Consider the following 24,311-nt stretch of genomic DNA (forward strand, 5'->3'; position numbering starts at 1 on the left):
CCCAAAAAAAGGAGAGAATCCTCACACAAAAACATTTATTACATTAAATCCTTCAGGGATTATCACTGAAAGATTCAGATTCCTTGTCACCCAATGTATCATGTGTTTAAAGTTGACTACCATCCTCAGGGCAGGGAGCTACTTATATATATGACGCCAAGCACTCACTCACACTTAAATATAACTAACATTATTTCAATATTCAGTTGTCCCCTAAATTAGTAGACTATAAAAGTTACTTTTCATACATAAGGAGAGAAACCATAGAAGATGGGACAGTATTTCTGGTTGCAAACTATTTGGATAACTCATAGGAAATCAAACTAGTCAGGATTTCTCCCCCAAACATTTAATTTAGTGTATACACCTTGAACACTAAGAAAATTTACCTCTCAGACTGTGAAACAAACAAGGAAACAATAGTATCCACAGTATTAATCTTAAAAGTGTATTTACATTAGATTAAATTAGATTAGATTAAAAGTGTATTTAGAGTCTGATCCTGTAGTCATTACTCAGGGAAAAATCCTGATTGGAATAAATATCAATTTCCCCTGATTAAAGGCTGCAGGATCAGATCTTTTATCATATTTCACTGAATTAGTGTTTCTCCCACCCCATTATCACATTTCCATAGTTTAACTGCAAGACTGACCAATGTGATAACACACTGATAATGAGGGAATTCAAAGAACATAGAACATAAGAACAGCCATACTTGGTCAGACCAAAGGTCCAATCTAACCCAATATCCTGTCCTGCCAATGCCAGATGCCCCAGAGGGAATGAACAGAACAGGTAATCATCCAGTGATCCACTCCCCATTGCTCATTCCAGCTGGAGAAAAAAATCTAGAGATATCTCCCTATATACCCATTTCTTTACCTATAACAGAGTTCTACATTGTGTCAGATTGATAATTTGACATCATCAAATAAGCTCCTTAAGAGCACTGGGCATTTCTTTTGACATTTAGTCTTCAGAGTCATAAAACAAATCTCAACACAAAACAGAAGAGCTATTAACCTCGGGCTAAGGGAAACGAACTTTGATCCACCACCTCTCTCTTGGAAAAGGGGAAACGAAAGAGAAGGAGCAATGAATACACATCACCTAACTATGCTATTCTGAAACATCTGTAACTATGAAGTGCTCCAGCAAAGGGGCTTCCACGTGGTCTTTTCCTTCTGTATTTTGAGAACAGACAGCAGGGAGGTAGACCCAAGGGTCTTCCATTGTTCACTTATGCTGTGAATATCTGACTAGAAGTAAATGCTGCTTAAACAGCATTTATTTGTACTGGGTCCCCTCTACCACTGTTACTGCAATGCTGCATGGGGATTTAATTTACTGAAGCACCAGGAAATCAGCCCTCCACTCAGATGTCTCTGCATCCACATCACTAGGGATTATCCCTACAGCTCCCCTAGGATTTGAGAAGTTGGGATGCTACACCTCCTGCTCAATCTTCTTTCCTGCTTCCCACCCGAGGAGACGACTGCTTGGATTCTCCACCAGGTCAAACTCGTGGAGGTTCCTGACTCCCCTGTCCTTTTCCCATGGGATGGAACAACCGAACGTTTTATTTGTTCCCACAGAGTGCATTTGGACTGCTCATCACAATAACTTATTTATTCAGTGTCATTCATCCGATTTGAGGTTTTTCCTTGCTATAATATTGTTCTCGGGAAGGGGGGGAAATAAAAAAAAATAGAAGTAAAGAGGGTCCAGCTCCCAATACAGATTTTAAAAAATTAGAAATATCTGGAGAATCAAAGTATGTCTCAAGTAAATTGGAAAGCAGAGAAGACAGCAAGATTTATCTCTACCTTTGCTTTACATTTTATGTCCAAAACAAAAACAAACAAAACAAAACAAGCAACCTCTTAAACCACAACATAGAAAAAAAATGAAAACAGGTAACAAAGGCCTAGAAAAGCTAGCAAACACCACTGGAGCAGAAGTGAAGGTGGCGAGACAGCACCAGAAGAGTGCGCACTAGTTAAGAGAGCTGATCCCCAGGACATCCAGTAAGATGCGCCACAGTGGGGAGTCCCACCCCGTCACACACTGGAATCCAGAATACTGTACTAAACACAAATGTATTTAATATCTGCCAGCCTTACTACTTCACATCCGACTGGACAATAGCTGATTGTTCTGTAATTTGCTTTTTTATATTAATTTTGTTTAATCGCACAAGGTTCCATTAAAATATAGAGCTATTAGATTTAGCGCCTCGCCCCTTTTCTAACTCAGAATTCAAATTAAACACACAGCATAATATTTTGTTTCTATGACAATGACCTATTTAACTTTATTAATTTAAACCTATTAAAATATTTTATTTAATATGACACATTCTAATTTAATTTTGGAAGTATAGCATATATGGTTGTCAGCTTTTCCACTATCAACCCTTATTTATTGGGGTTTAGAATAGCCAAAAAAATTCCTTCCTATCTTAAATCTGGCACATAGTTCCTCACAATGGAAAAGGAGTGGTTTTTAAAGCAACATGAACCAAATGACTTTCAGTGATATTGCTTTTGTAGAAAACAAAGTGGTTGTTTTTTTTTTAAATTAAAATCTATTTGTTGCTGTATCCAAACCAAAAATGTCATTTTAAAATGACATTTGGAAAACATTTAATGAATTACATATAGACAAAGGGTAAAACTAGTCTTAAATTCTTTAATCTGAACTGCTGCTTTTGAATACAGCCGTTATATTAAAGGAAATAAGTGGAGCACGTATCAGCTTAAATTCTCATATTGCTTACTTTGGATTCCTTTTTTAAATAGTATTTAGTTGCCTTTCCTTAATGTTTTTAAAATTACTCCAAACCAAGACTCTGCAGTATTTGTTCAATCTCCTAGGATAGTATGAATAAAATCCAGGGGTGGATTAAAACTAAGTAGAGCCTGGATATGGATATATCAAAATTTAACAGGCCTCTAAAAAACAGTGAGGTGCCCCTGTATAAATTCTTCCCCACCCTCCCAGACCACCTACCCCAGAACTCCTTGAGATTTCAACCCCCCCAGCAGACTCTTACTCCCCATGACTCCTTGGGCTTCTTGTTCCCTTCTATCCCTTCGGTAGACGCAAAAATGAAATCCTGATCTCAATTAAGTCAATAGGTGTTTTGGCAGGATTTCACCCACGGTTTTTTCACTAAGTCACTGCTGCACCAATTCCAAATCTCAAGCATCACACCTTAATCTACAGATCACCGGCAATAATGAGACCCCCCTTGCAATGAGGCCGGTAGGAGTCTAGCCTGTATAAAGACCGAAGGATCAGGTCCATGCAGCTACAGAATTAGGATCAGATGCTGCACAAAGAGGTGTGGAGTTGGACTTCTGTGCTTGCATGATCCTGGGTCCACCAGCACACATTACATCACAAAATCAAGGCCTCAGGCTGTAATCCTGCAACTAGCTGCATGCATATAAGTTCCCATGCCACACTGACTCCCAGTGATTTCAAATCAATGGAGTTTTGCGCAGCTACAGGAGGGGCACCAGCACAGAATACACTGCATAACTGAAGCTTTACATTGTATGTGAGAGCACAGAATCTCTTACTGCTTATGTTTTGGGGTGTATGAAATTAAGACACTTAAATACAGGATCCCAAACCACAAACGTATTAAAGGTGTAAAATTAATGAAAACCATACAACAGTATCTCCACAATATCAAAGCAAGAGCATGTGCCACCATAGCAGCTATCATAATAAAATTCTTCGTACCTAGATGGAACACAGATACTAAGATTCATCTTTGACTGTGGAAATAAGTTTTATTTTCTACCCAAATGTCTATTTTAAGTTATATTTTAATAATATAAAGTCACATGTATGTTACTTCTTTATGTTTCACATTCTATCATTTTTAGTCATGGAGAATACCTCCAGACCATAAATCAAATAATTTACTTAATAAATAAATCATATTCATCAACCAGCATAAATCTATCATTTCTACAGAAGCCAGCTAATTTTAAGGCAGAAAGAACGACAACGCATGTCCTTATTACAATAATAATGAATGTCAGTAATGGAACTATAATACAATAAAGTACTTGAAAGTTAAGTGAAATATTCTGCGGCAGCGAACATTCCTACTTAGCTAAAATTGTACTATTTTTGAAAAACAAAAAAAGGGGCTTTTATTTACTATCCAATTTGTTACCTTGCCAACACCTTTTTCAAGGGATTCTTTGCACCCAGTGAAAAATACATCACTCCAACAATATCCAAACAGCATTTAATCATGGGGCTACACGCAGAGTTTCTATCCATCTTCTTCAATAATGTCACAATCTGTGATCAACAAATTAAAAACCATACAGAGGTTAAACTTTTGTTTATGTACTCATATATAAAAGAAATGAAATTCCCCTTTATCTAAAATTTCATTTTGCCAAATTTAAAAGAATTTACTTTACAAGTTTCTGTTTCTGCCACTAAATTTCAACTGTCAGAATAAAGGTTCAAATTTTTTTCCTGTTCTGTGTTTTTTTTTTTCTGTTGGCAGACACCTCGCATAATCTGATTTCAGAGGCGTTGAGCACCTCCAGCTCCCACTGAAGTCTATGAGCATTTCTGAAAAAACAGACTAAACTTTTAATACATTTAGAGAAATACGGACTGCTCTTTTAAACTGATCCTAATAATGTTTAAAATGTACAAGACAAGTGTACATTAAAAATAGCTGTTGCTACTAGGTGCCTAGAAAATTATCTCAGGTATCATGATAAATTAGCAGTTACTATTTACCATTAGTTAACATTAGCGAAGTCTTACCTGTTTGATACAGTAGATTTGATGGATACCATCAGACAGCTGTACACAGTGCAACAGCAGAGAAGCCAGATTTTGGTCTTCAGCATCTGCAAATGCTACATTTTATTTGGGAAAAGAAGTTCTTTTTAATCAGGAACCACATAATAAATAGTAAATTGATTTTCTGAAGCAGTAAACAATTCATAATTATATCATATTTGTAACATATCACTATTGTTTTATACTTTTCCCTCTACACTTAATACATCTCTTTCTCAAGCCTTTCATCATCATACCAATACTTTACACTTATAAGATTACATTACATGTTCAATACATTGTATAGACCTTAACCCTTAGCCAAGTTCTTCACAGAGCAAAAATGACTGCACTTATATGAAAACAGTAGATAAACATTAAAGCCAAAATCAACCCATTATTATTCTGCAAAAGAATCTGTGTGGATATAACAGAAGTGGGAAAACTATGGCCCACGGGACCATCCTGGCTGGCCCCTGAGCTCCTGGCTGGGGACGCTCCCGGTCAGGCCCCTCCCCTGCTGTCCCCCCTCCCCCACAGCCTCAGTGTGCCGCACCGCCAGCGCTCTGGCCCACCAGCGCTCTAGCCTGCCGCTCCTGCCAGGCGGCGCGGGCAGCATGGCTGAGAGCTCCTGCCACTCTGAGCGGCATGGCAAAGGGGCAGGGAGCAGGGGGGTTGGATAAGGGGCAGGCGGTCCCGGGGGCAGTCAGGGGACAGGGGGATTGGATGGGGGTGGGGTCGCTGGGGGCAGTTAGGGGAGGGGGTGTGGATAGTGGTCAGAGGGTGGTTGGATTGGGCAGAGGTTGGGGGGTGGGGGGTGGTCAGGGGACAGGGGGCGAGTCCCGGGGGGCCTGCCGTGGGTGTGGATAGGGGTCGGGGCTGTCAGGGGACAGGGAGCAGGGGGGGTTGGATATGGGGTGGAGTCCCCGGCGGCAGTTATGGGAGAGGGGTCCCGGGAGGGGGGAGTCAGGGGACAAGGAGTGGGGGGGTTTAGATGGTTTGGAGGTTCTGAGAGGGGCAGTCAGGGGGTGGGAAGTGGGAGGGGGTGGATAGGGGGCACAGGCCAGGCTGTTTGGGGAAGGCACAGCCTTCCATTCCCAGCCCTCCACACAGTTTTGCAACCCCGATGTAGCCCTCGAGCCAAAATGTTTGCCCACCCCTGGGATATAAGAATGTACTCCTACACATACTTTTACAGAATATAAGGAAGTGATCCTGAAAACACACACTTACGCACAATATTCATGTAATTTTTGTAAGAAAATTAAAAACCATGCTGAAAAAGCTAAATGGGAAGTTCAACCAGACAAAACCTAATGCAAAAAAAAAAGCAAAAGGAAACAGAAAAGCCAGTTCAGACCTCATTTTTAAAAAGTCACTTGGAGTGACTCAGAAAAGGGCCAACTGTCGAGCTTCTAAGATTAGAGTATGTAGGCAGCAATCCTATAAAGAGAACTGCATAGGTAGACCACAGCACCTAGCCACTTCTGTGTGCTGGGTCAGGGACACAGTGCCAAATTCAGGAGAAAACATTCATCTTGGACTCATTTTGGTGGGCTGCCTGTTCCCCGTGTCCCTAAGGCCAACAGTGTGTCATGTTTTACACAAGGGTTTTGGGGAGACGACAAGAAGCAGCAGCCCAGACCTAAGGACTAAAGGACCTGCTAGCAGCAGATTTCCTTTCCAGAATACAAGAGTGATATAGCAGCAGGAGGGAGGTGTTCAAGTTTCTCTCACTCTACTTTAATTGATCCAAAAACAGAACTGTCATTAAGGCCAAAAACTCGGCAAGATAGAAAAAGGGACTGGAGATGTACATGGACAACAAGACTATCCAGAGTTATTGTAATAAGATAAAATTTTTGGAAGTGATATTAAACCACATGCTTCAGGGCTCAAGCCATTCTAACAATGCAGTCATTTGGACTCCAGCTGGAGATCTACACTGCAATTTTACAGCCTCGCAGCCTGAGCCCTGCAAGCCCAAGTCAGCTGACACAGGTCAGCTGCGGATGTTGAACTACAGTACAGACATACCCTACGATCAGGATGGAATCTAATGTCAGAAGCAGATCATCCCATATTTGATTACTGTGCTGTTTTTAACCTTCCTTAGAAGCATCTGCTTTTGGCCTCTACTGCCAAGATATTAGACTACATGGACCTCAGATCCATGTGTTAATTCCTGTGTTCCTAACTGTAAGCTACAAAGTCAAAATACTCAATAATATAAACATATTTGTCTTTATTACTAATGCCTTTTACAAAGACTGCTGAAAACTTGTATCACATTTGATCACCAAATGTACAACATTTCAAAAGTATCTGAACTACCTCTTCAAATCAAATTGGCCCTGGAAAATCCAAGAATCATGAGAAATACATGAATGCCTTATTTTGCAGTTATTTAAAGTCTCCTGTATGTTTTTCTTTTTAGGAACCCTCTGCATCTTTATCATAGTCCTAAAAGGTCCATTCATACTTTAAATCGTCCATTCACACCCTTGAGTAATAGCCAAGATTCTTCAGAAGGAGGATGGACTCGGACTCCTTTGAAGCCTGTCAAGCTAAAAAGCCTTTTAAAAAAAAAAAGTTATTCTCAGGAACAAATAATTTAAAAAAATAAAAACAAAAAAATAAATTTTAGTAGGTATTCAGGTAATTTTACAAACAGACAAATTGCACAAATTAATTTAGGGAAAAAATAATACTTACACTGAAGTGTTTCAAGCTCTTGGCACTCAAGAACAAATGCATCAACTTGAATTTCTTTCTTCTTCTTCAAAACCATTTTTGTTTGATTAAAATGTAACCTACTTTAAAAAAAAAGTTTAAACTTTAGGACCTGCTAAAAATACGGTTTCAAAGTATAATTAATTCACAGTTTCCTTTTTAGCTATTAACATTGATCTTCATATTTTCCCTAAAATAGTTTGTCCCGATCCATTGTAATCTCCACAATCATTTTTACAGGACATGTGGTAAATTCACTGCTGTTTCATTTTGTCACTTTTAAGCACTTCAAGATTTTCAACCAAAATTCAGGGAGGATTCATGACACAAAACAGAAGACATAAAACACAGCACAGGCCGTCTGTACTACCACTTATGTCAGCAAAACTTATGTTGCTCAGGGATGTGAAACCCCCTCCCACCCCCGAGCAACAATAAACTTTGCCGAGATAAGTGATACTGAGCTCCTCCCGCCGACATAACTACCATCACTCTTTACAAGTGGTTTAATTATTTCGACAGGAGAGCTCTCTCCCGATGGCATAGAGCAGCTACGTGAGAGATCTTACAATGGCGCAGATGCATCAGTACAGCTGTGACACTGTAAGGTCTCTAGTGTAGATATAGCCACAGTCTCAACACGAGTGGATGAAAGATGGCAACTATATAGCAATTTATACTGCGCTCATCACCCTGGTACCTGAGAACTGTAAGCCCTTGGAGGGCAGTTGGGCAATGTAATAGTGGCAGAAAACAATGATTTTGTTGGGAGAATAAGAATTAAAGAACTAAATTTCAACTGGCCAAGGTCCTATCTCACTTAATTTTTAAGGTCAGCTGGACATGTATAAATGGGATATGAAATCCACCAGGCAAGGTCTTTTAGAGATCTACCAGTGTAGAGATGTCTGGGTTTCTAATAAAGAGTGTTAAGTAGCAAACAAGTGACTTTTCACCGGCACTAAAAAGATGTTTTAAAGCCCAATTACATGTTATTTGATGCAAAACTTTAAGAATTGGAAGGTACATGTGATTGTAAATGGGGCACAGAGCCTTTCAGTTCGAGGTTAACAATTCAAAGTTTAGTTTAGGTTGGTAATGACCAGAAATCAGAACCATCCAATGGCAGCTTTATAGTTTCTGTGAAATGAGATGGTAGTTTCAGCCTCGCTCAAGGTGAACAGTCACCCACTTCACAACAACTACCAGACTTTAACCCCCAAAACTATTATAACATGTAAGCAAACAAAATTGGTGAGTAAAGTAAACTATTCTCTCGCCAATAAATAGTGTTGCCACCAGATCCACAAACGGACTTAGGTGCCTAAATCTCAGATTTAAGAACCACTGTGATCCCTCACAAAACCCTCACTTGGTTGCTGCCTAATCCTGTAGGTGCACAAAGTCACTCAACACCTATGTTTTCACTGTAAAAATCCTCTATGTGCCTAAGTAGCTACCTTTGGGCATTCTACAGCTGCTTCAGGCAGCCATCTGGATGCCTATCACATGCCTAAGCCCCAGCATGATCCTCAACTCTGGATAAGATATAAAGGGAGGCAGTGCTGCCTCCTCCTCTGTCTAATCTTTAGCCCATTGGTTAGGGTACCCACCCTGGCAGGAGAGAGACCCCAGTTCAATTCCCCTTCTGCCCAATGAGAAGGGGGTTGAACAGGGATCTTCAAACTCTTAGATGATTGTTTCAACCACTGGACTAAGGGATATTCTGATGTGGGTGTCTCATTCTATTTTAATTAAATCCTTAAATATTAATTGGGGCACAGAGAGTGAGAATCACTCTACATTCCAGTGATTAGAGCATTCACCTGCAAAGCAGGAAACCCCTGTTCAAATTTTTCCCTCTCATTAGCTAGATAATTAGCACACCCCAGTTGAGTACCCTAACCACCAGACTAAGATTTATAAAGTAGGCTTCTTCTTCCCCCACCCAGCTGTTCTGCATTGAGTGAGAATGCCACCTGGCTAACAAGAAATGGCTTAGCCGCAGAGAGGTTTCCAGCTGTGGATCACAACCTGAGCATTTCCCCACAGCCCAGATGTCACACTTAATTCTGTGAGAGGGGCAAGGCTTAGGACATACCCTTTACATCAGCATTTTCTATTGGCTAGCCTAGGCAGCTCCCCATATAACTTACTGGCTTTTGCAGATCCCATTCTCTAGTACCTACCTCTCCCCACGCATTGCATAGGAAGGCTAGGCAAGTAACTCAGGTTTTGTGGATTCCAGTGATTTTCAATGCACCTAAAAGTTAAATGTTACTATGCTCAGCATCAGAATATCTAAGTCCCTTTGTGGATCCGGACTCTGGTTCCTCCATATCAGTATTGAGGCAGATTATCAAGGCAGTGTGGGGAAGATAGTATTGCTACTGCCTATGACAGGGGTGGGCAAACTACGGCCCACAGGCCGGATCCGGCCCATCAGGGCTTTGGATCCAGCCTGCGGGATTGCCACCCCCATGGCGCCGCGGGCCTAGCACCACTCCTGGAAGCAGCCGGCACCACGTCCCTGCGTCCCCTGGGGGAGGGGAGGGCGCAGAGGGCTCCGTGCGCTACCCTCACCTGCAAGCACTGCCCCCCACCGCTCCCATTGGCCTGGAATGGGGAACCGCAGCCAATGGGATCTTCAGGGGAGGTACCCGCAGGGGAGGGTAGCCCACGGAGACCTCTGTCCCCCGCTTCCCCAGGGGCCGCAGGGACGTGGTGCCAGCCACTTCTGGGAGCAGCGCGGGGCCAGGGAAGACAGGGAGTCTATCTCAATCTAGCTGCGCCCCACTGCCTCCCTGGAGCCGCTCAAGGTAAGTGGCGCTGGGCTGGGAGCCTGCACGCCAAATCCCTCCTGCACCACAACCCCCTGCCCTGAGCCCCCTGCCCTGAGCCCCCAATCCCCTGTCCGGAGACCTTTGCCACACCCCTCCTGCACCCCAACCCCCTTCCCTGAGCCCCAAGCCCCTGCCCTGAACCCCCTCCCACACTCCACATCCGTCATAGAATCATAGAATATGAGGGTTGGAAGGGACCTCAGGAGGTCATCTAGTCCAAGCCCCTGCTCAAAGCAGGACCAATCCCCAACTAAATCATCCCAGCCAGGGCTTTGTCAAGCCTGACCTTAAAAACTTCTAAGGAAGGAGATTCCACCACCTCCCTAGGCAACGCATTCCAGTCCTTCACCACCCTCCTAGTGACAAAGTTTTTCCTAATATCCAACCTAAATCTCCCCCACTGCAACTTGGGACCATTACTCCTTGTCCTGTCATCCGCTACCACTGAGAATAGTCTAGATCCATCCTCTTTGGAACCACCTTTCAGGTAGTTGAAAGCAACTATCAAATCCCCCTCATTCTCCTCTTCTGTAGACTAAACAATCCCAGTTTCCTCAGTCTCTCCTCATAAGTCATGTGTTCCAGTCCCCTAATCATTTTTGTTGCCCTCCGCTGGACTCTCTCCAATTTTTCCACATCCTTCTTGTAGTGTGGGGCCCAAAACTGGACACAGTACTCCAGATGAGGCCTCACCAATGTCGAATCACGTCCCTCAATCTGCTGGCAATGCCCCTACTTATACACCCCAAAATGCCATTGGCCTTCTTGGCAACAAGGGCACACTGTTGACTCATATCCAGCTTCTCGTCCACTGTAACCCCTAGGTCCTTTTCTGCAGAACTGCTGCCTAGCCATTCGGTCCCTAGTCTGTAGCAGTGCATTGGATTCTTCCGTCCTAAGTGCAGGACTCTGCACTTGTCCTTGTTGAACCTCATCAGATTTCTTTTGGCCCAATCCTCCAATTTGTCTAGGGCCCTCTGTATCCTATCCCTACCCTCCAGCGTACCTACTACTCCTCCCAGTTTAGTGTCATCTGCAAACTTGCTGAGGGTGCAATCCACACCATCCTCCAGATCATTTATGAAGATATTGAACAAAACCAGCCCCAGGACCGACCCTTGGGGCACTCCGCTTGATACTGGCTGCCAACTAGACATGGAGCCATTGATTGCTACCTGTTGAGCCTGACAATCTAGCCAACTTTCTACCCACCTTATAGTGCATTCATCCAGCCCATACTTCTTTATGCACCCTGCACACCTGCTCTGAACCCTCTCCTGCACTCCAACCCCCTGCCCTGAGCCCCCTCATATATGCCACACCCCTCCTCCACCTCAATTTCCCCACCCAGATGTGGCCCTCAGGCCAAAAAGTCTGCCCATCCCTGACCTATGCTATTGTGTGTATCTGTGAACAGCAATACTTTCACAAAACAATGACACAGGAGTGTTCCTTTTTGTAGATTACAGTGATTTTTTCCAGTGAGACTGTCTGAGAAGAACCCAATAATTTAAACATAGTTATGCCATCTTTCAGCTGACTTGGTCATTGAAGGTGTAGAGGAAGGGTCAAATTGTCTCATTTGAGTCTATAGAAAAAGAATGAACCAATCTTGTTGTTGGAAATCCCAAGAATTTAAACAACACTTCCATACACTGAGGGATAATCTGACTGATCTCTTCATTTCAAAACAAACTTGAATTTACTGTTAAGGGAGGCAATGGATAGGGCACAGCACAGGGGAGGACAGGACAACTAAGTCTCATTCTTGGCTTTACTATCCAAATCACTTGGGATGAGCTCCACAAAGAGACTCAGGCATTGAAACACTGAGTGTCAGAGCGCCTAACTTTAAAGGTGCCTAGAAAAGTCACAGGATCCACATTGCCACCAGCAAAGCTGAGTAAGGCACCTAGGCTCCCTATGCAATGAATAGGGAGAACTAAGCACCTTAGCATGTGATCCACAAAAGCCAGCATGCAGGGTGTGGAGCTGCCTAAGCTAGCCCATGGGAAATGCCGATGAGAGAGGTGTGTGCTAAATGCCATCCCTCTCACAGAGATTGGCCTGAGTGCAGGCTGCAGGAAGGAGCCTATCTTTGCTTGAGAACTGGAACCTGTCACCTGGAGTCAGTCAGTTTAGGCACCTACACCACTTCTTGTGGGAATGAGTTAGGTACCTGCCTCATTACACAAAAAATGGCCAGAGGAGGAGGTGGTGATGGGACAAGAGAGAATAGGAATAACGAGAATGGGAATAAAAAAGAGAGTGGAAATAAGGCTATAATCTAGTGGTTAGGGCACCCACATGGGAGGTAGGGGACCCGCTTCAAACCTCTGGCTCCAATCACTCATTATTTATCCACAGTGGAACAGCTTCAAAAGGAGAGACCAAGAGAGCCCCATATAAAAATATCTCATAGCTCAATGGTTAGAGCACTCTCCTGAGGGATGGGAGACCCCTGTTCAAATCCTTTTTCCCCTTCTGGCAGAGAGGGGAATTGAACCTGGGTCTTCTACAACCTAGGCAAGTGCTCTATCCACAAGACTAAATGTTAGAGGGTGGGCAGCACCACCACCACCTCCAGCAAGATTTAGGATGGGACCTGATTCAGTAGGCACTGAAGGCCACCTACTGGCTCAGGCCCTACACACAACTTAGGTGGCTGAAAGTCTATCTTCCCATTTTCTAAAATCACTCTGGGCTTAGATGGGAAACAGACATCCAGATGCCTGCAGTGGGGCAGCAGAGGGCATGACCCAGGCTCTAAAACTTAGGTATCTCTGGAATTTTTACAGTGTAAAGTTAGGTTCACAGTGAGTTTTGGCACCTACAGGGTTATGCAGCAGCCATTTAGGAGCTTCATGGACTGCACTGGTGCCATACACAGGGACTTAGGTGCCTAACTCTGGAGTTTAAGCACCTAAGTTGTTTTGTGGATTGCACCCTTTGGCAATCTGAGCTGAGAGAAAGGTTATCAGTAAAACTGGGTTAATAAGACTTACTGTTTGTAAAACACTTTGAGAGCTACTGATGAAAAATGCCATAAGGGCTCAGTATTATTAAAAAAAAAAAATTAAACTGTTTCCTTTCAAAGTTAGGTTTCTTGTATCCCATTTACTTTTCAGCTGCTAGCTGGCCAGATGCAAGTCCCAGGTTGTACCAGTTTCTATTCTCCAGATCAGCAGCCACTTTCATGCCTTATCTACAGCAGGCAATTTAATCTCCATCATTTGCCACCAGTGCAATTTCAGGTGATCACAATGGTTAGATGACACAGTGGCAAAAGTGCCTGGTGTCCACAGCCTATAGTACTGATGCTACCAGCGGAAAACTATAGTATCCTACTTATCACATCATAATCACTGCCAGCAGGGACTAATAAGCCAGATGCAACCTCCTATGCCAAGTCTACCCTTGCAATTTTTGAGGTGAATAATTTGTGGAGAAAGAAACCATGATTTGGGACAGGAAGACTATGCTCCCAGAGATTGATTTTATTTATATTAAATGCATAATATTAGTGCAAATCTATGAATGTGAAAGAGAAAAAGATCATGACTGAAGGCTTCAGTAACTCAGCCAGAGGGTACAGGTCTATTACAGGAGTGGATGGGTGAGGTTCTGTGGCCTGGAAAGTGCAAGAGATCAGACTCGTTGATCATGAATGGTCCCTTCTGACCTTAAAGTCTATGAGAGCCCAAAACTACTGTAATATTTTAAAAAATTGTTAAAGTTAAAGTTTAAAATCAATTTTACACAAGTTAAGAAAGAGGGTACTGTACATCTGGGGTCAGGCTTGAGTTATGAGAGGTACTATACTTCCACAGCACCTTTCATTTAAGCATCTTGAAGTTCTCTGCAATACCAATTCTAGAGATAGGGAAACTGAAACACACAGCGAAAAGCTAAATTTCCACCTGGCCTCAAAATGTACTCTGACATGCATACCCACTCAGTTGTGACCAAAAGTGAGATTACTTCTTATGTAGCCAAATGCCTCAGAGACCACATAGATAAAGATCTGGCCCTAAACAAACAGGCCAAGATAAATAAATGACAACATCATGGAAGAGGGAACACCCAGCAATCTAGCATTGCAGTCCTTTGCTCTTCACCTACAACATACACCTTCCAGTCACCCTGCAGGCAAGGAAATGAAATGCGAGAGCACCAAGGAATTAACACTCTCCTTCTCCCCATCACCAGAAGAAACTGAGCAGGACCCGTGCCCCCACTCCCACTTTCTCCACATCAACAGGGAAAGTGATTGGATCTGTGACTCCCCAGCCCCCTTGGGGCATTTATCTCTCTTCTCCCCATCACCAGGGACAGGGGCAGGACCTGTGACTCCACACCCCTGGGGCATTTACCCCCCATCACCAGGGAAAGGGGCTGCACCTGCGCCCCCCACCTCTCTGGCGCATTTACCCCCCCCCCAATCAGCTGCGCCCCCCAGCATATGGGGTTTCACTAAGACGCGCCCCCCTTACCCGATGGGGACGCTGGCCCTGCACCCAGTCTCTGCTGCCGCCTCCTGGCCACCCACCCACACTGCCTCCGTCCCCAGGCGGAGCTCGCTCAGGTTCCGGCCGGGCCACGTGTCGTCCCCGCTGAGGAAGGGGCGGGAGCTCCCGGCCCGGAGCGGGAGAGGGAGGAGCCGAGACGTGGAACCAAACTGCGGCAGCTGCGAGTGGCGCACGCTGGCCTTCTGGCTTTCGGTACGGTGACTGACTGACAGATCTCGCCCGCCAATTACGACACAGACACTGCCCTTTGGCCTCCAGGCGAGGCGGGGCTTAGAGTCCTTCCGTTAGCAGGATGAGCTCCGAAGCTAAGCAGTGCTGCTAAGGGTCAGTACGTGGATGGGAGAACTGGCAATCAAGCGTGCTGAGGGCTTGTCTACACAGGAAACTTATGCTGCACTTATCACCATGGTATCTGAGAACTGTATGTCCTTGGAGGGCAGTTGTCCTTTACATCTTTTACTGATAGATCCTTAGACTGAAAGTTCCTCAGTCTCAAAATCAGTGGATGAAAGCTAGGAACTATATAGAAGTGTAAGTGCCTGCAGCAGCACATAGCTTGTGACTGTTCGTTAACAAAAAAAATCACCCCAAATAGTTACATAGCTTTTCTAGTATGGCCCACTGCTTAGTGGGGTCAATGGTGTGGAGTGCCTTGCAGGGGTGGTACTGGGCACTGTGCTACAGGCAGATGGTGTCATTTTTAGAGTTTGATATAAAAATCCATTCCTGATTGCTGCAGCAGTCAAAATTGGCTCTGAATTTCATTCACAGAATCCCTGCATCAGACACGTGGACCCCGACTTTGAACACATCTATTAGAATTCACCTCCTGGTCTCTGTCTTCCCAAGATCCGCTAGGCAGCGGTAGATGTTGGTTTGTTCCAAAACCTAGGTTTCATTTGAAAATCATGTGACATTTCCATTAGAATTACCTGTATTGTTTTTCCATACAAGTTGAGGTTTTCCAATTGCAGTGTGAGTGTAAATTCAATTAGTGCAATTTAGGCAGCCAGTTTTGAATATTTGACCCTACTGAAATATCACTGCAGTTGCAATCAGCACTGACACAAGTTAGAGCAATGGCTCTCCATCTTTCCAGACTATTGTACCCCTTTCTGGAGTCTGATTTGTTTTGCATACCCCCAAATTTCACCTCACTTAAAAATTACTTGCTTACAAAATCAGACATAAAAAAGTGCCACAGTACACTATTATTGAAACATTGCTTACTGTCTCATTTTTACCATATAATTATAAAATAAAACATTTGGAATATAAATATTGTACTTACATTTCAATGTATAGTATATAGAGCAGTATAAACAAGTCATTGTCTGTATGAAATTTTAGTTTGTACTGTCTTCACTAGTGTTTTTTATGTAGCCTGTTGTAAAACTAGGCAAATATCTGGATGAGTTAATGTACCCCCTGGAAGACCTCTGCATATCCCCAGGGGTACGTGTACCCTTGGTTGAGAACCACTGAGTTAGAGCACCCTCTTTAGACTGGAAGGGCCACTAAGAATATGTTTTCTCTGAAGGGTCTTCACTATGCATGATGACTAAATTTCTATGTTTTAGACTGATGCTTTTAACTATTGTTAGATTACGCACAACAGTGGATTGGTACTTAAATAGAAATCATATAAGTTAGAATGTTACCTCTTTCTCCAGGCCAAATTCCATTGTGCGTAGTTCTGAAGCCTACTGTAATTGAACCACCCTCCTGAATTTCAATTGGATATGGCATTCATAACTTCCAACCTTAGGCTGTCATGTAGCATTGCTGTATGCAACAGTGACTTAGGTTTTGCCTCAGAGGTGATTGCATTTCCCTATGATGAAGTGATCTCCATCAGTAGAAAATCAGTGCTCGGCACTTTTGCCATATAGATCCTTAGACTGAAAGTTCCTCATATTGGACTTTCAGTCTGTTTTGTACATTGTGAAGTGCCATATAAAAATACAGTAACACTTTGTCTGAAAACTGACCTCCAATTACAGAAGTTTATTTTATGTCTACTGACCCACAAAATTTGAGGTGTTCACCACCAAACTAATAGCACTCTGCTTGTCGTCTTGTCACCTGTACACCTCTTTATAAAACTGTAAAAATAATAAAACAAAACTAAAGTTGATTCTGCTTTAGCTAGCTAAGTAGAAGTTACTTTGCTGTGCAAACATTTCCCATTCAGGTGTCAAATGGGATGGATTTTGTTAGATTGCAACTCCTGTACAGTGTGTCTTGCACCATTTCCCACACCCACACAGTAACTGTGACCCTATAACACCTTTATAAGTATCAAGTAAATAATTTTCAAAAAACAGAACATCAAATTAGGATGATCTTTCCAATCAGTGATTTACAATGGATGAGGGTCCTTTCTCCAAATAGAGATAAGCAGCCTTATGTTTGTGGCAGTCCTTACACAGGTGAAATTCTCATTGAAAACTGCATCATTGACATTTGACATTGGACACTGTCAACATGAAGGACTATGGAGTAATATAATATAATTCCTGTTTTCTGGAAACCTCGTGAAAATAACATCCCAGTGAGGAAAACTAATTATATTTGAACTCTGTGTCAGAGACATTGGTTCACCTGTATTTATCACCAGGCAGTAATTTTCTCTAGGGGCCTAATTCAAAGTCCAGTGAAATCCATGGTAGTCTTTCCCTTTCCCTTAGACTTCAACAAACTTTGGATTAAGCTCTAAAATTGAAGTTTAATTTCTATAGAGTCTTCTGATCTCTAACAGAATGGCCTGAAGGAAAAAATAATATTTTTCTCCAATTGTAATTTATCTATACATTCATATCTGGGAGATTGACACAATCACCTTGGTACCTTATGCTCTGTGTTTCAGTTTCCCCTCTTCCAACACAAGACTCTTCTGTCTCCTGCTTCTAAGACCTTTTGTACACTACAGAGTTTTGTCAGCAAAAGGCAGCTTTTGGCAGCAAAATGGTGGAGGTATACATACTGCAATGGCACTTTTGGCAACAAAACTCTTAAGTTTTGGCAACAAAATAAAACCACCTGTACAAGAGATATGGGTTTTTTGCAGCAATGTTTTATCAACGAAGTGCCAGTGTAAACACTGTGCTTTGTTCTGACACTGTAAATGGCCTCCAGGAGATGTCCCACAATACCCATCCTGATCACTATGGTCACCAGTTCAAACTCCGCTGCCCTGCAGTCCAGTAAACAACACCTCCCCATCCCACTTTAAAGCACTGTGAATTTTTGAAATTCCATTTTCTGTTTGCTCGGAGTGGAGAGCTTACATCACATCTTCCCAGCTGACCATGGGAAGCGGTCTCCCACTTGGACCAATGCAGAGCTGTTGGATCTGCTTAGTATTTGGGGAGAGGAGGCTGTCCAGTCCCAGCTGTGCTCCAGCTGTAGAAATTTTGATACCTATGGGCAGATTTCTTTTGGTTTGTGTGAAAATGGGCACAATTGGGACACACAGCAGTGCAGAGCAAAGATAAAGGAGCTGAGGAAAGTGTACCAGAAGGCAAGGGAGGCAAACCATCGCCCCGGTGCTGCAACGAAGGCCCCGATTCTATAAGGAGTTGGACACTATCCTCAGTGGTAACCCCATCTCTGCCACCAAGAGTCCCATGGACACTTCGTCAGGGCTAGAGGCAGCAGAAAGTGAACCTAACCCAGAGGACGAAGTTGTGGATGAGCAGGTAGAGTTAGAGGATGATGTGGAGCACACAATGGGGTTGGCCTGTGGGCCAGCCAATCAAGAACTGTTCTCCCCTCTGGAGTGGTCTAGCCAGCAGGGCCGGCTCCAGGCAACAGCACTGCAAGCAGGTGCTTGGGGTGGCACTGTGAAAGGGGCGGCAGTCCGTGTGCCATAAGGGCGGTGCCTCGTCTTTCTGCGGCAGCGGCAATTCGGCGGCAGCCTCTTTCCTCAGCGGCGGCAATTCTTTCCTCGGCGGCAGATTTAGTCTGCAGGCCGCCACGGCGGCAATTCGGTGGTAGCTTTATTCTGCAGGCTGCCGCGGCGGCAATTCAGCAGCAGCTTCCGTCTTCAGATGTCCTGCTTGGGGCGGCAAAAACGGTAGAGCCGGCCCTGCTAGCCAGTCTAGGCACTCCCACTCTGGTGAGCAAGAAGTGGGAGAGGAGACCCCTGGTAAGTGGTTTTTTTTGAGTTGATGGTCCTCGGTTACATGACGTCCAGCTTTCATTTCTTTGAATACTGTGGAAGTGGGAAAAGGGATAGAAATGTAAAAGGCTAGCTGTGTTTCTGTGTGCTGCACATTTCCCTATGCAGCTAAGCAATACAGCGGAACTGTATGTTGACGCACACCGAGATTTTACGGGGAATCCTTCAGAGAGATCTCTAGGAAACTTTCCTGGAGGTCCTCGGCAATCCTCTGCCGGACGTCCCTTGGCAGAGCTGCTTTGTTCCTTCCCTCATTGAATGACACTTTCCTGCACCACTCTGCAATCACTTATGCAGGGACCAAAGTAGCACACAGGCGAGCAGCATGGGGACCGGGTCGGAAGCCGCAAGTGTGCAGCAGATGTAGCCTTGCTTCCTTGGTTACCCGCAAGAGTGAGATATCTGCTTCAATGACCCACGCTTATGGAAAAGGGTTGGAGAATTTACAATATTGTCCCTAGTTGCCTGCACCATGACCCTTTCATAAGCACCATTGCTGTTTAACCCAGATAGAAAACCACCCCCCATTGCACCTTGGGCTAAACTCACCATGTCTGGGGTGTTTGTCAAGATGTGTGCTTGCCAAGAGACAGTGAGAAAGTGCTTGGTACATTATAAGAGGTGTTCTAAACTGTAATGATTCAGTGCTGTCCATGAACTAACAACCATGCTTCTGTGTATTGTTTCTTGTGTTTCTGCAGATGTGGCCTTCTGGGGAACCTCCTACACACCGGCGGAGCTCTTCCACCCACCAGATTAGAAAGTGGCAAAGATGGAGGAAGCAGAACAGTTCCGGGAAGTCCTGCAATACTCTGATGCAGAAAAAAGGGAACACAGGGACTGGAGAGAAATTGAAAGGCAGAACAGAAGAGAAAATCAGGACTTTGTTAAGGATGCCACTAAGCAGATGATAAAAGTAATGGAGGAGCAAACAGAGATGCTTAAGTCCCTCACAACGCTGCCGTCAGTAAAGATGTGAGCCTACCATCCGCTGCAGTATATTCAGAACTGTTTTTCATGCCCCCCCCCCCAAAAAAAATCCCTCCACCCGCACATTCCCTTATACTTTCCAGAACTTCTCAGTTTTCCATTCATTTTACTGCCTCTGACAGCTTTCAAAATGATAGCTGGACCTACACACAGCTCTGATGGTTTGCCCTTCCAATGGTCCCTTCTTTTCCCACCAAGCATTTGTGTGTGTGTTGATAGTTTTGTTTAATAAAAACAAAGAATCTGAAAGATAACTGATCTTTATTTGTGTCCTACAAATTGTGATAGCAGGTGGCAGCAAGACATACACAGGCAGTTTAATCATTTTCTTACTGAGATCCTAGACCACAAATCATCACAAGTGTTTCCTAACAAAACTTGATTTAATGAAGCATTGCAGTTTGCAGCATAGAAATATACATTCTTGGTTCTCATTCTCAAAGTGTTCCCTCAAAGCTACCCTGATTCAAATTGTCCTCCATTGTGCCCCTCTAATAGCCCAGGTATCAGACTGCTCAAAATCAGCTTCCAGGCAGTGTGCCTCAGCAATTCACCCCGGAGCAAACCTTTCACCCTTAGCTTCACAAATATTATGCAAATTACAACAGGCAGCTATGACCATGGGAATATTATCCTCATTGAGGTCTAACCTGCCATAAAGGCATTGCCAGCATGCTTCTAATCTGCCAAACACACATTCCACACTCCTTCTGCACCAACTCAGCCTATTGTTGAAGCGCTCCTTACTGCTATCCAGGTTTCCCTTGTAACGCTTCATGAGCCATGGGAGTAAGGGATATCCTGGGTCTCCCAGGATCACTATGGGCATTTCACCATCCCCTTCTGGAATCTTCTGGTCTGGAAAGAAAGTCACCCTTGCACAGAACTGCACCACTTCCCACAGCTCCCATTGGCCAGGAACAGCAAACCTCGGCCACTGGGAGCTGCGAGCGGCCGTGCAAATGTAAACAAACAGTATGGTGGCCTGCCAGCAGCTTGCCCTGATGGGCCGCATGCAGCCCGCGGGCCGCAGATTGCCCACCTCTGCCCTTGCAGCTTTCTGTACAGGCCAGCTTCCCTGAAAATACGTGCATCATGTACCTTCCCGGACAATCCAGCGTTTTTGTCAATGAAATGCCCACTGTGGTACACAAGCACCTGCAACAGTATGGAGAAATAAGAACGTAAGAACGACCATACTGGGTCAGACCAAAGGTCCATCCAGCTCAGTATCCTGTCTTCCGACAGTAGCCAATGCCAGGTGCCCCAGAGGGTGTGAACTTAACAGGTAATGATCAAGTGATCTCTCTCCTGCCATCCATCTCCACCCTATGACAAATAGAGGCTAGGGACACCATTCCTGACCCACCCTGGCTAATAGCCGTTAATGGACTTACCCTCCATGAATTTATCCAGTTCTCTTTTAAACCCTGTTATAGTCCTAGCCTTCACAACCTCCTCAGGCAAGGAGTTCCACAGGTTGACTGTGCGCTGAGTGAAGAACTTCCTTTTATTTGTTTTAAACCTGCTATCCATTAATTTCATTTGGTGGCCCCTAGTTCTTATATTATGGGAACAATAAATATCCCTTTCTATTGATGTACTCCATTGCAAGATGATCTGATGCCAAAATCGGGATATACGTGCCATCTACTGCCCCTCTGCAGTTAGGGAAACCCATTTCTGCAAAGCCATCCACTATTTCCCGCACATTGCCAAGAGTCACGGTCCTTCACAGCAGAATGCAGTGAATGGCCCTGCACACTTGCATTACCGCAGCCCTGACTGTCGACTTCCCGATTCCAAACTGATTCATGACCAACCAGTAGCAGTCTGGAGTTGCCAGCTTCCACACTGTGATCATCATGCGCTTCTCCACTGAGAGGGCAGCTCTCATTTTGGTGTCCTGGTGCCACATTGCTGGGGTGAGCTCTGCACACAGTTCCAGGAAGGTGGCTTTCCACATCCAAAAGTTCTGGAGCTACTGCTTGTCATCCCAGACCTGCATAACGATGCAATCCTACCACTCAGTGCTAGTTTCCCAAGACCAAAAGAGACAATCCACCATGTACAGCTGCTCTGTGAATGCCAAAAGTAATCGTATGTTACTCCAATCCCTGTCACACAGCAGTTCAGGCAAATCTGAATCCTGTTTAGTTAGGAACTTTATGATTAACTGCACTGCCATCCATGATGTGTTAATGACATCTAAGAGAGCAGTAGAGAGCAGTGTGGGATCCATCCTTTCACATAGATTTAGCAGGCAGACAGCAAACAAGGGCCACTGAAAAATGCTATGAACTGCAGTCAGATGCTTATGGAATGCTGGAATAGAAAACAATGCATCATGGGACACTGAGCCCATGCCCATTATGCGCTGTGATCCACTCCACCAACCCACAAGTCCTAGCGGCATAAGGTGGTGAATAGCACTGTGGGATAGCTACCCATAGTCCACTGCTATCTCTGTTGTTGCTGGAGCACCAAGTGTGGATGCACTCTACCGACAGAGGGAGCGTAGTCTGAACATGCAATAGTGATGTTATTATAGCGCTTTTTGGTTGTCTACATAACTTTTGTCAACAAAACTCTGTACTGTAGACGAGGCCTAATATAGCCCTCCAACCCTGTCATATAGTTTGTCCTCTCCCCGGGTAAACATAGAATCCAACAAAAGAAATCAGCTTTCTAGTCTTCAGTCATAGATTCATAGATTTCAAGGCCGGAAGGGACAGTTGTGATCATGTAGTCTGATCTCCTGTATAACACAGGTCATAGAACTTCCCCAAAATAATTACTAGTGCAATGCTCGGCTCAATTCCTGCACATCCTTTTGGCTCTCCTCAAGGGTTCCCCAATCATTCTCATATTAGGGCTTCTCATATCTCTTCCACTAGGTGCCTTGCTATCAGAACTCCAGCAATGAATTTCTTGGCTCTTCTAGAGCCTCCTTTCTGACCTATTGTTAAAGAAGGAACCCCCAATATTTCCTATTACCTACCTATCTTAACTACAAGAAAGCCTTCCTGCTTCCTACTAGTCTCTCTCATGCTGACTAAGTAGGCTCCCTCTTATAGGAAGTATGGCCTCCAGGTTGCTGTCATGTGATGCTTAGGCCTGGTCTACACTAGGAGGTCAAATTTAGCAGCATTAAATCAATTTAACCCTGCACCCTCCACACAACGAAGCCCTTTTTTTCAACTTAAAGGGCACTTAAAATCTATTTCTTTACTCCACCCCCGAAGTGCTGAAATTAGTGCTTAGGCCTTGCTGGGTCGAATTTGAGGTAGTGTGGAAGCAATTCGACGGTATTGGCCTCCGGGAGCTACCCCAGAGTGCTCCATTGTCACCACTCTGGACAGCAATCTCAACTCAGACGCACTGGCTGGGTAGACAGGAAAAGGCCCGCGAACTTTTGAATCTCATTTCCTGTTTGGCCAGCATGGCAAGCTGCAGGTCAGTGCAGAGCTCATCAGCAGAGGTGACCATGATGGAGTCCCAGAATTGCAAAAGAGTTCCAGCATGGACCAAACGGGAGGTATGGGATCTGATCACTGTATGGGAAGATGAATCCGTGCTATCAGAACTCCATTCCAGTTTTCGAAATGCCAAAACATTTGTAAAAATCTCGCAGGGTATGAAAGACAGAGGCCATAACAGGGACCTGAAGCAGTGCCGCATGAAACTTAAGGAGCTGAGGCAAGCCTACCAGAAAACCAGAGAGGCAAACGGCCACTCCGGGTCAGAACCCCAAACATGCCGCTTCTATGATGAGCTGCATGCCATTTTAGGGGGTTCAGCCACCACTACCCAAACCTTGTGCTTCGACTCCATCAATGGAGTGGGAGGCAACACGGAAGCAGGTTTTGGGGATGAGGAAGATGAGGAGGAGGAGGTTGAAGATCGCTCACAGCAAGCAAGCGGAGAAACCGGTTTTCCTGACAGCCAGGAACTGTTTCTCACCCTGGACCTGGAGCCAGTACCCTCCAAACCCACCCAAGGCTGCCTCCCGGACCCGCCAGGCGGAGAAGGGACCTCTGGTGAGTGTACTTTTTTAAATAGCATACATGGTTTAAAAGCAAGCGTGTTTAACGATTAATTTGCCCTGGCATTTGCGGCCTGTACAGCTACTGGAAAAGTCTGTTAATGTGTCTGGGGAAGGAGCGGAAATCCTCCAGGGACATCTCCATAAAGCTCTCCTGG

General features: G+C 44.4%; 1 protein-coding gene and 1 long non-coding RNA gene across 7 annotated transcripts in view; one reads left to right on the forward strand and one right to left on the reverse strand.

The window, feature by feature from the left end:
* The window catches only part of THADA (THADA armadillo repeat containing), a 301,173-nt gene extending 286,081 nt beyond the window's left edge, over positions 1-15,092 (reverse strand). For 2 of the 6 annotated variants that reach the window (XR_012667766.1, XM_075127136.1), the window contains exons 1-4: positions 14,900-15,092; positions 7,546-7,646; positions 4,813-4,907; positions 4,199-4,329 (exon numbers count right to left, since the gene is read on the reverse strand). Coding sequence is in view for 5 of the 6 variants with exons in the window: in XM_075127136.1 (XP_074983237.1) it covers positions 4,199-4,329; positions 4,813-4,907; positions 7,546-7,621 (302 nt within the window). In the remaining variant the exon portion in view is untranslated. The remainder of the gene's footprint in view (positions 1-4,198; positions 4,330-4,812; positions 4,908-7,545; positions 7,647-14,899) is intronic. The other 4 variants (XM_075127133.1, XM_075127134.1, XM_075127132.1 and 1 more) reach the window with 3 other exon arrangements.
* LOC142071633 (uncharacterized) overlaps positions 1-20,362 on the forward strand; it is a 139,642-nt gene extending 119,280 nt beyond the window's left edge. The window contains exon 3 of the long non-coding RNA XR_012667768.1: positions 19,820-20,362. This is a non-coding gene — a long non-coding RNA (uncharacterized LOC142071633). The remainder of the gene's footprint in view (positions 1-19,819) is intronic.
* Positions 20,363-24,311: the final 3,949 nt, after the last annotated feature.

Source organism: Caretta caretta, chromosome 3, assembly GCF_965140235.1.
Source record: "Caretta caretta isolate rCarCar2 chromosome 3, rCarCar1.hap1, whole genome shotgun sequence".
NCBI lineage: Eukaryota > Metazoa > Chordata > Testudines > Cheloniidae > Caretta > Caretta caretta.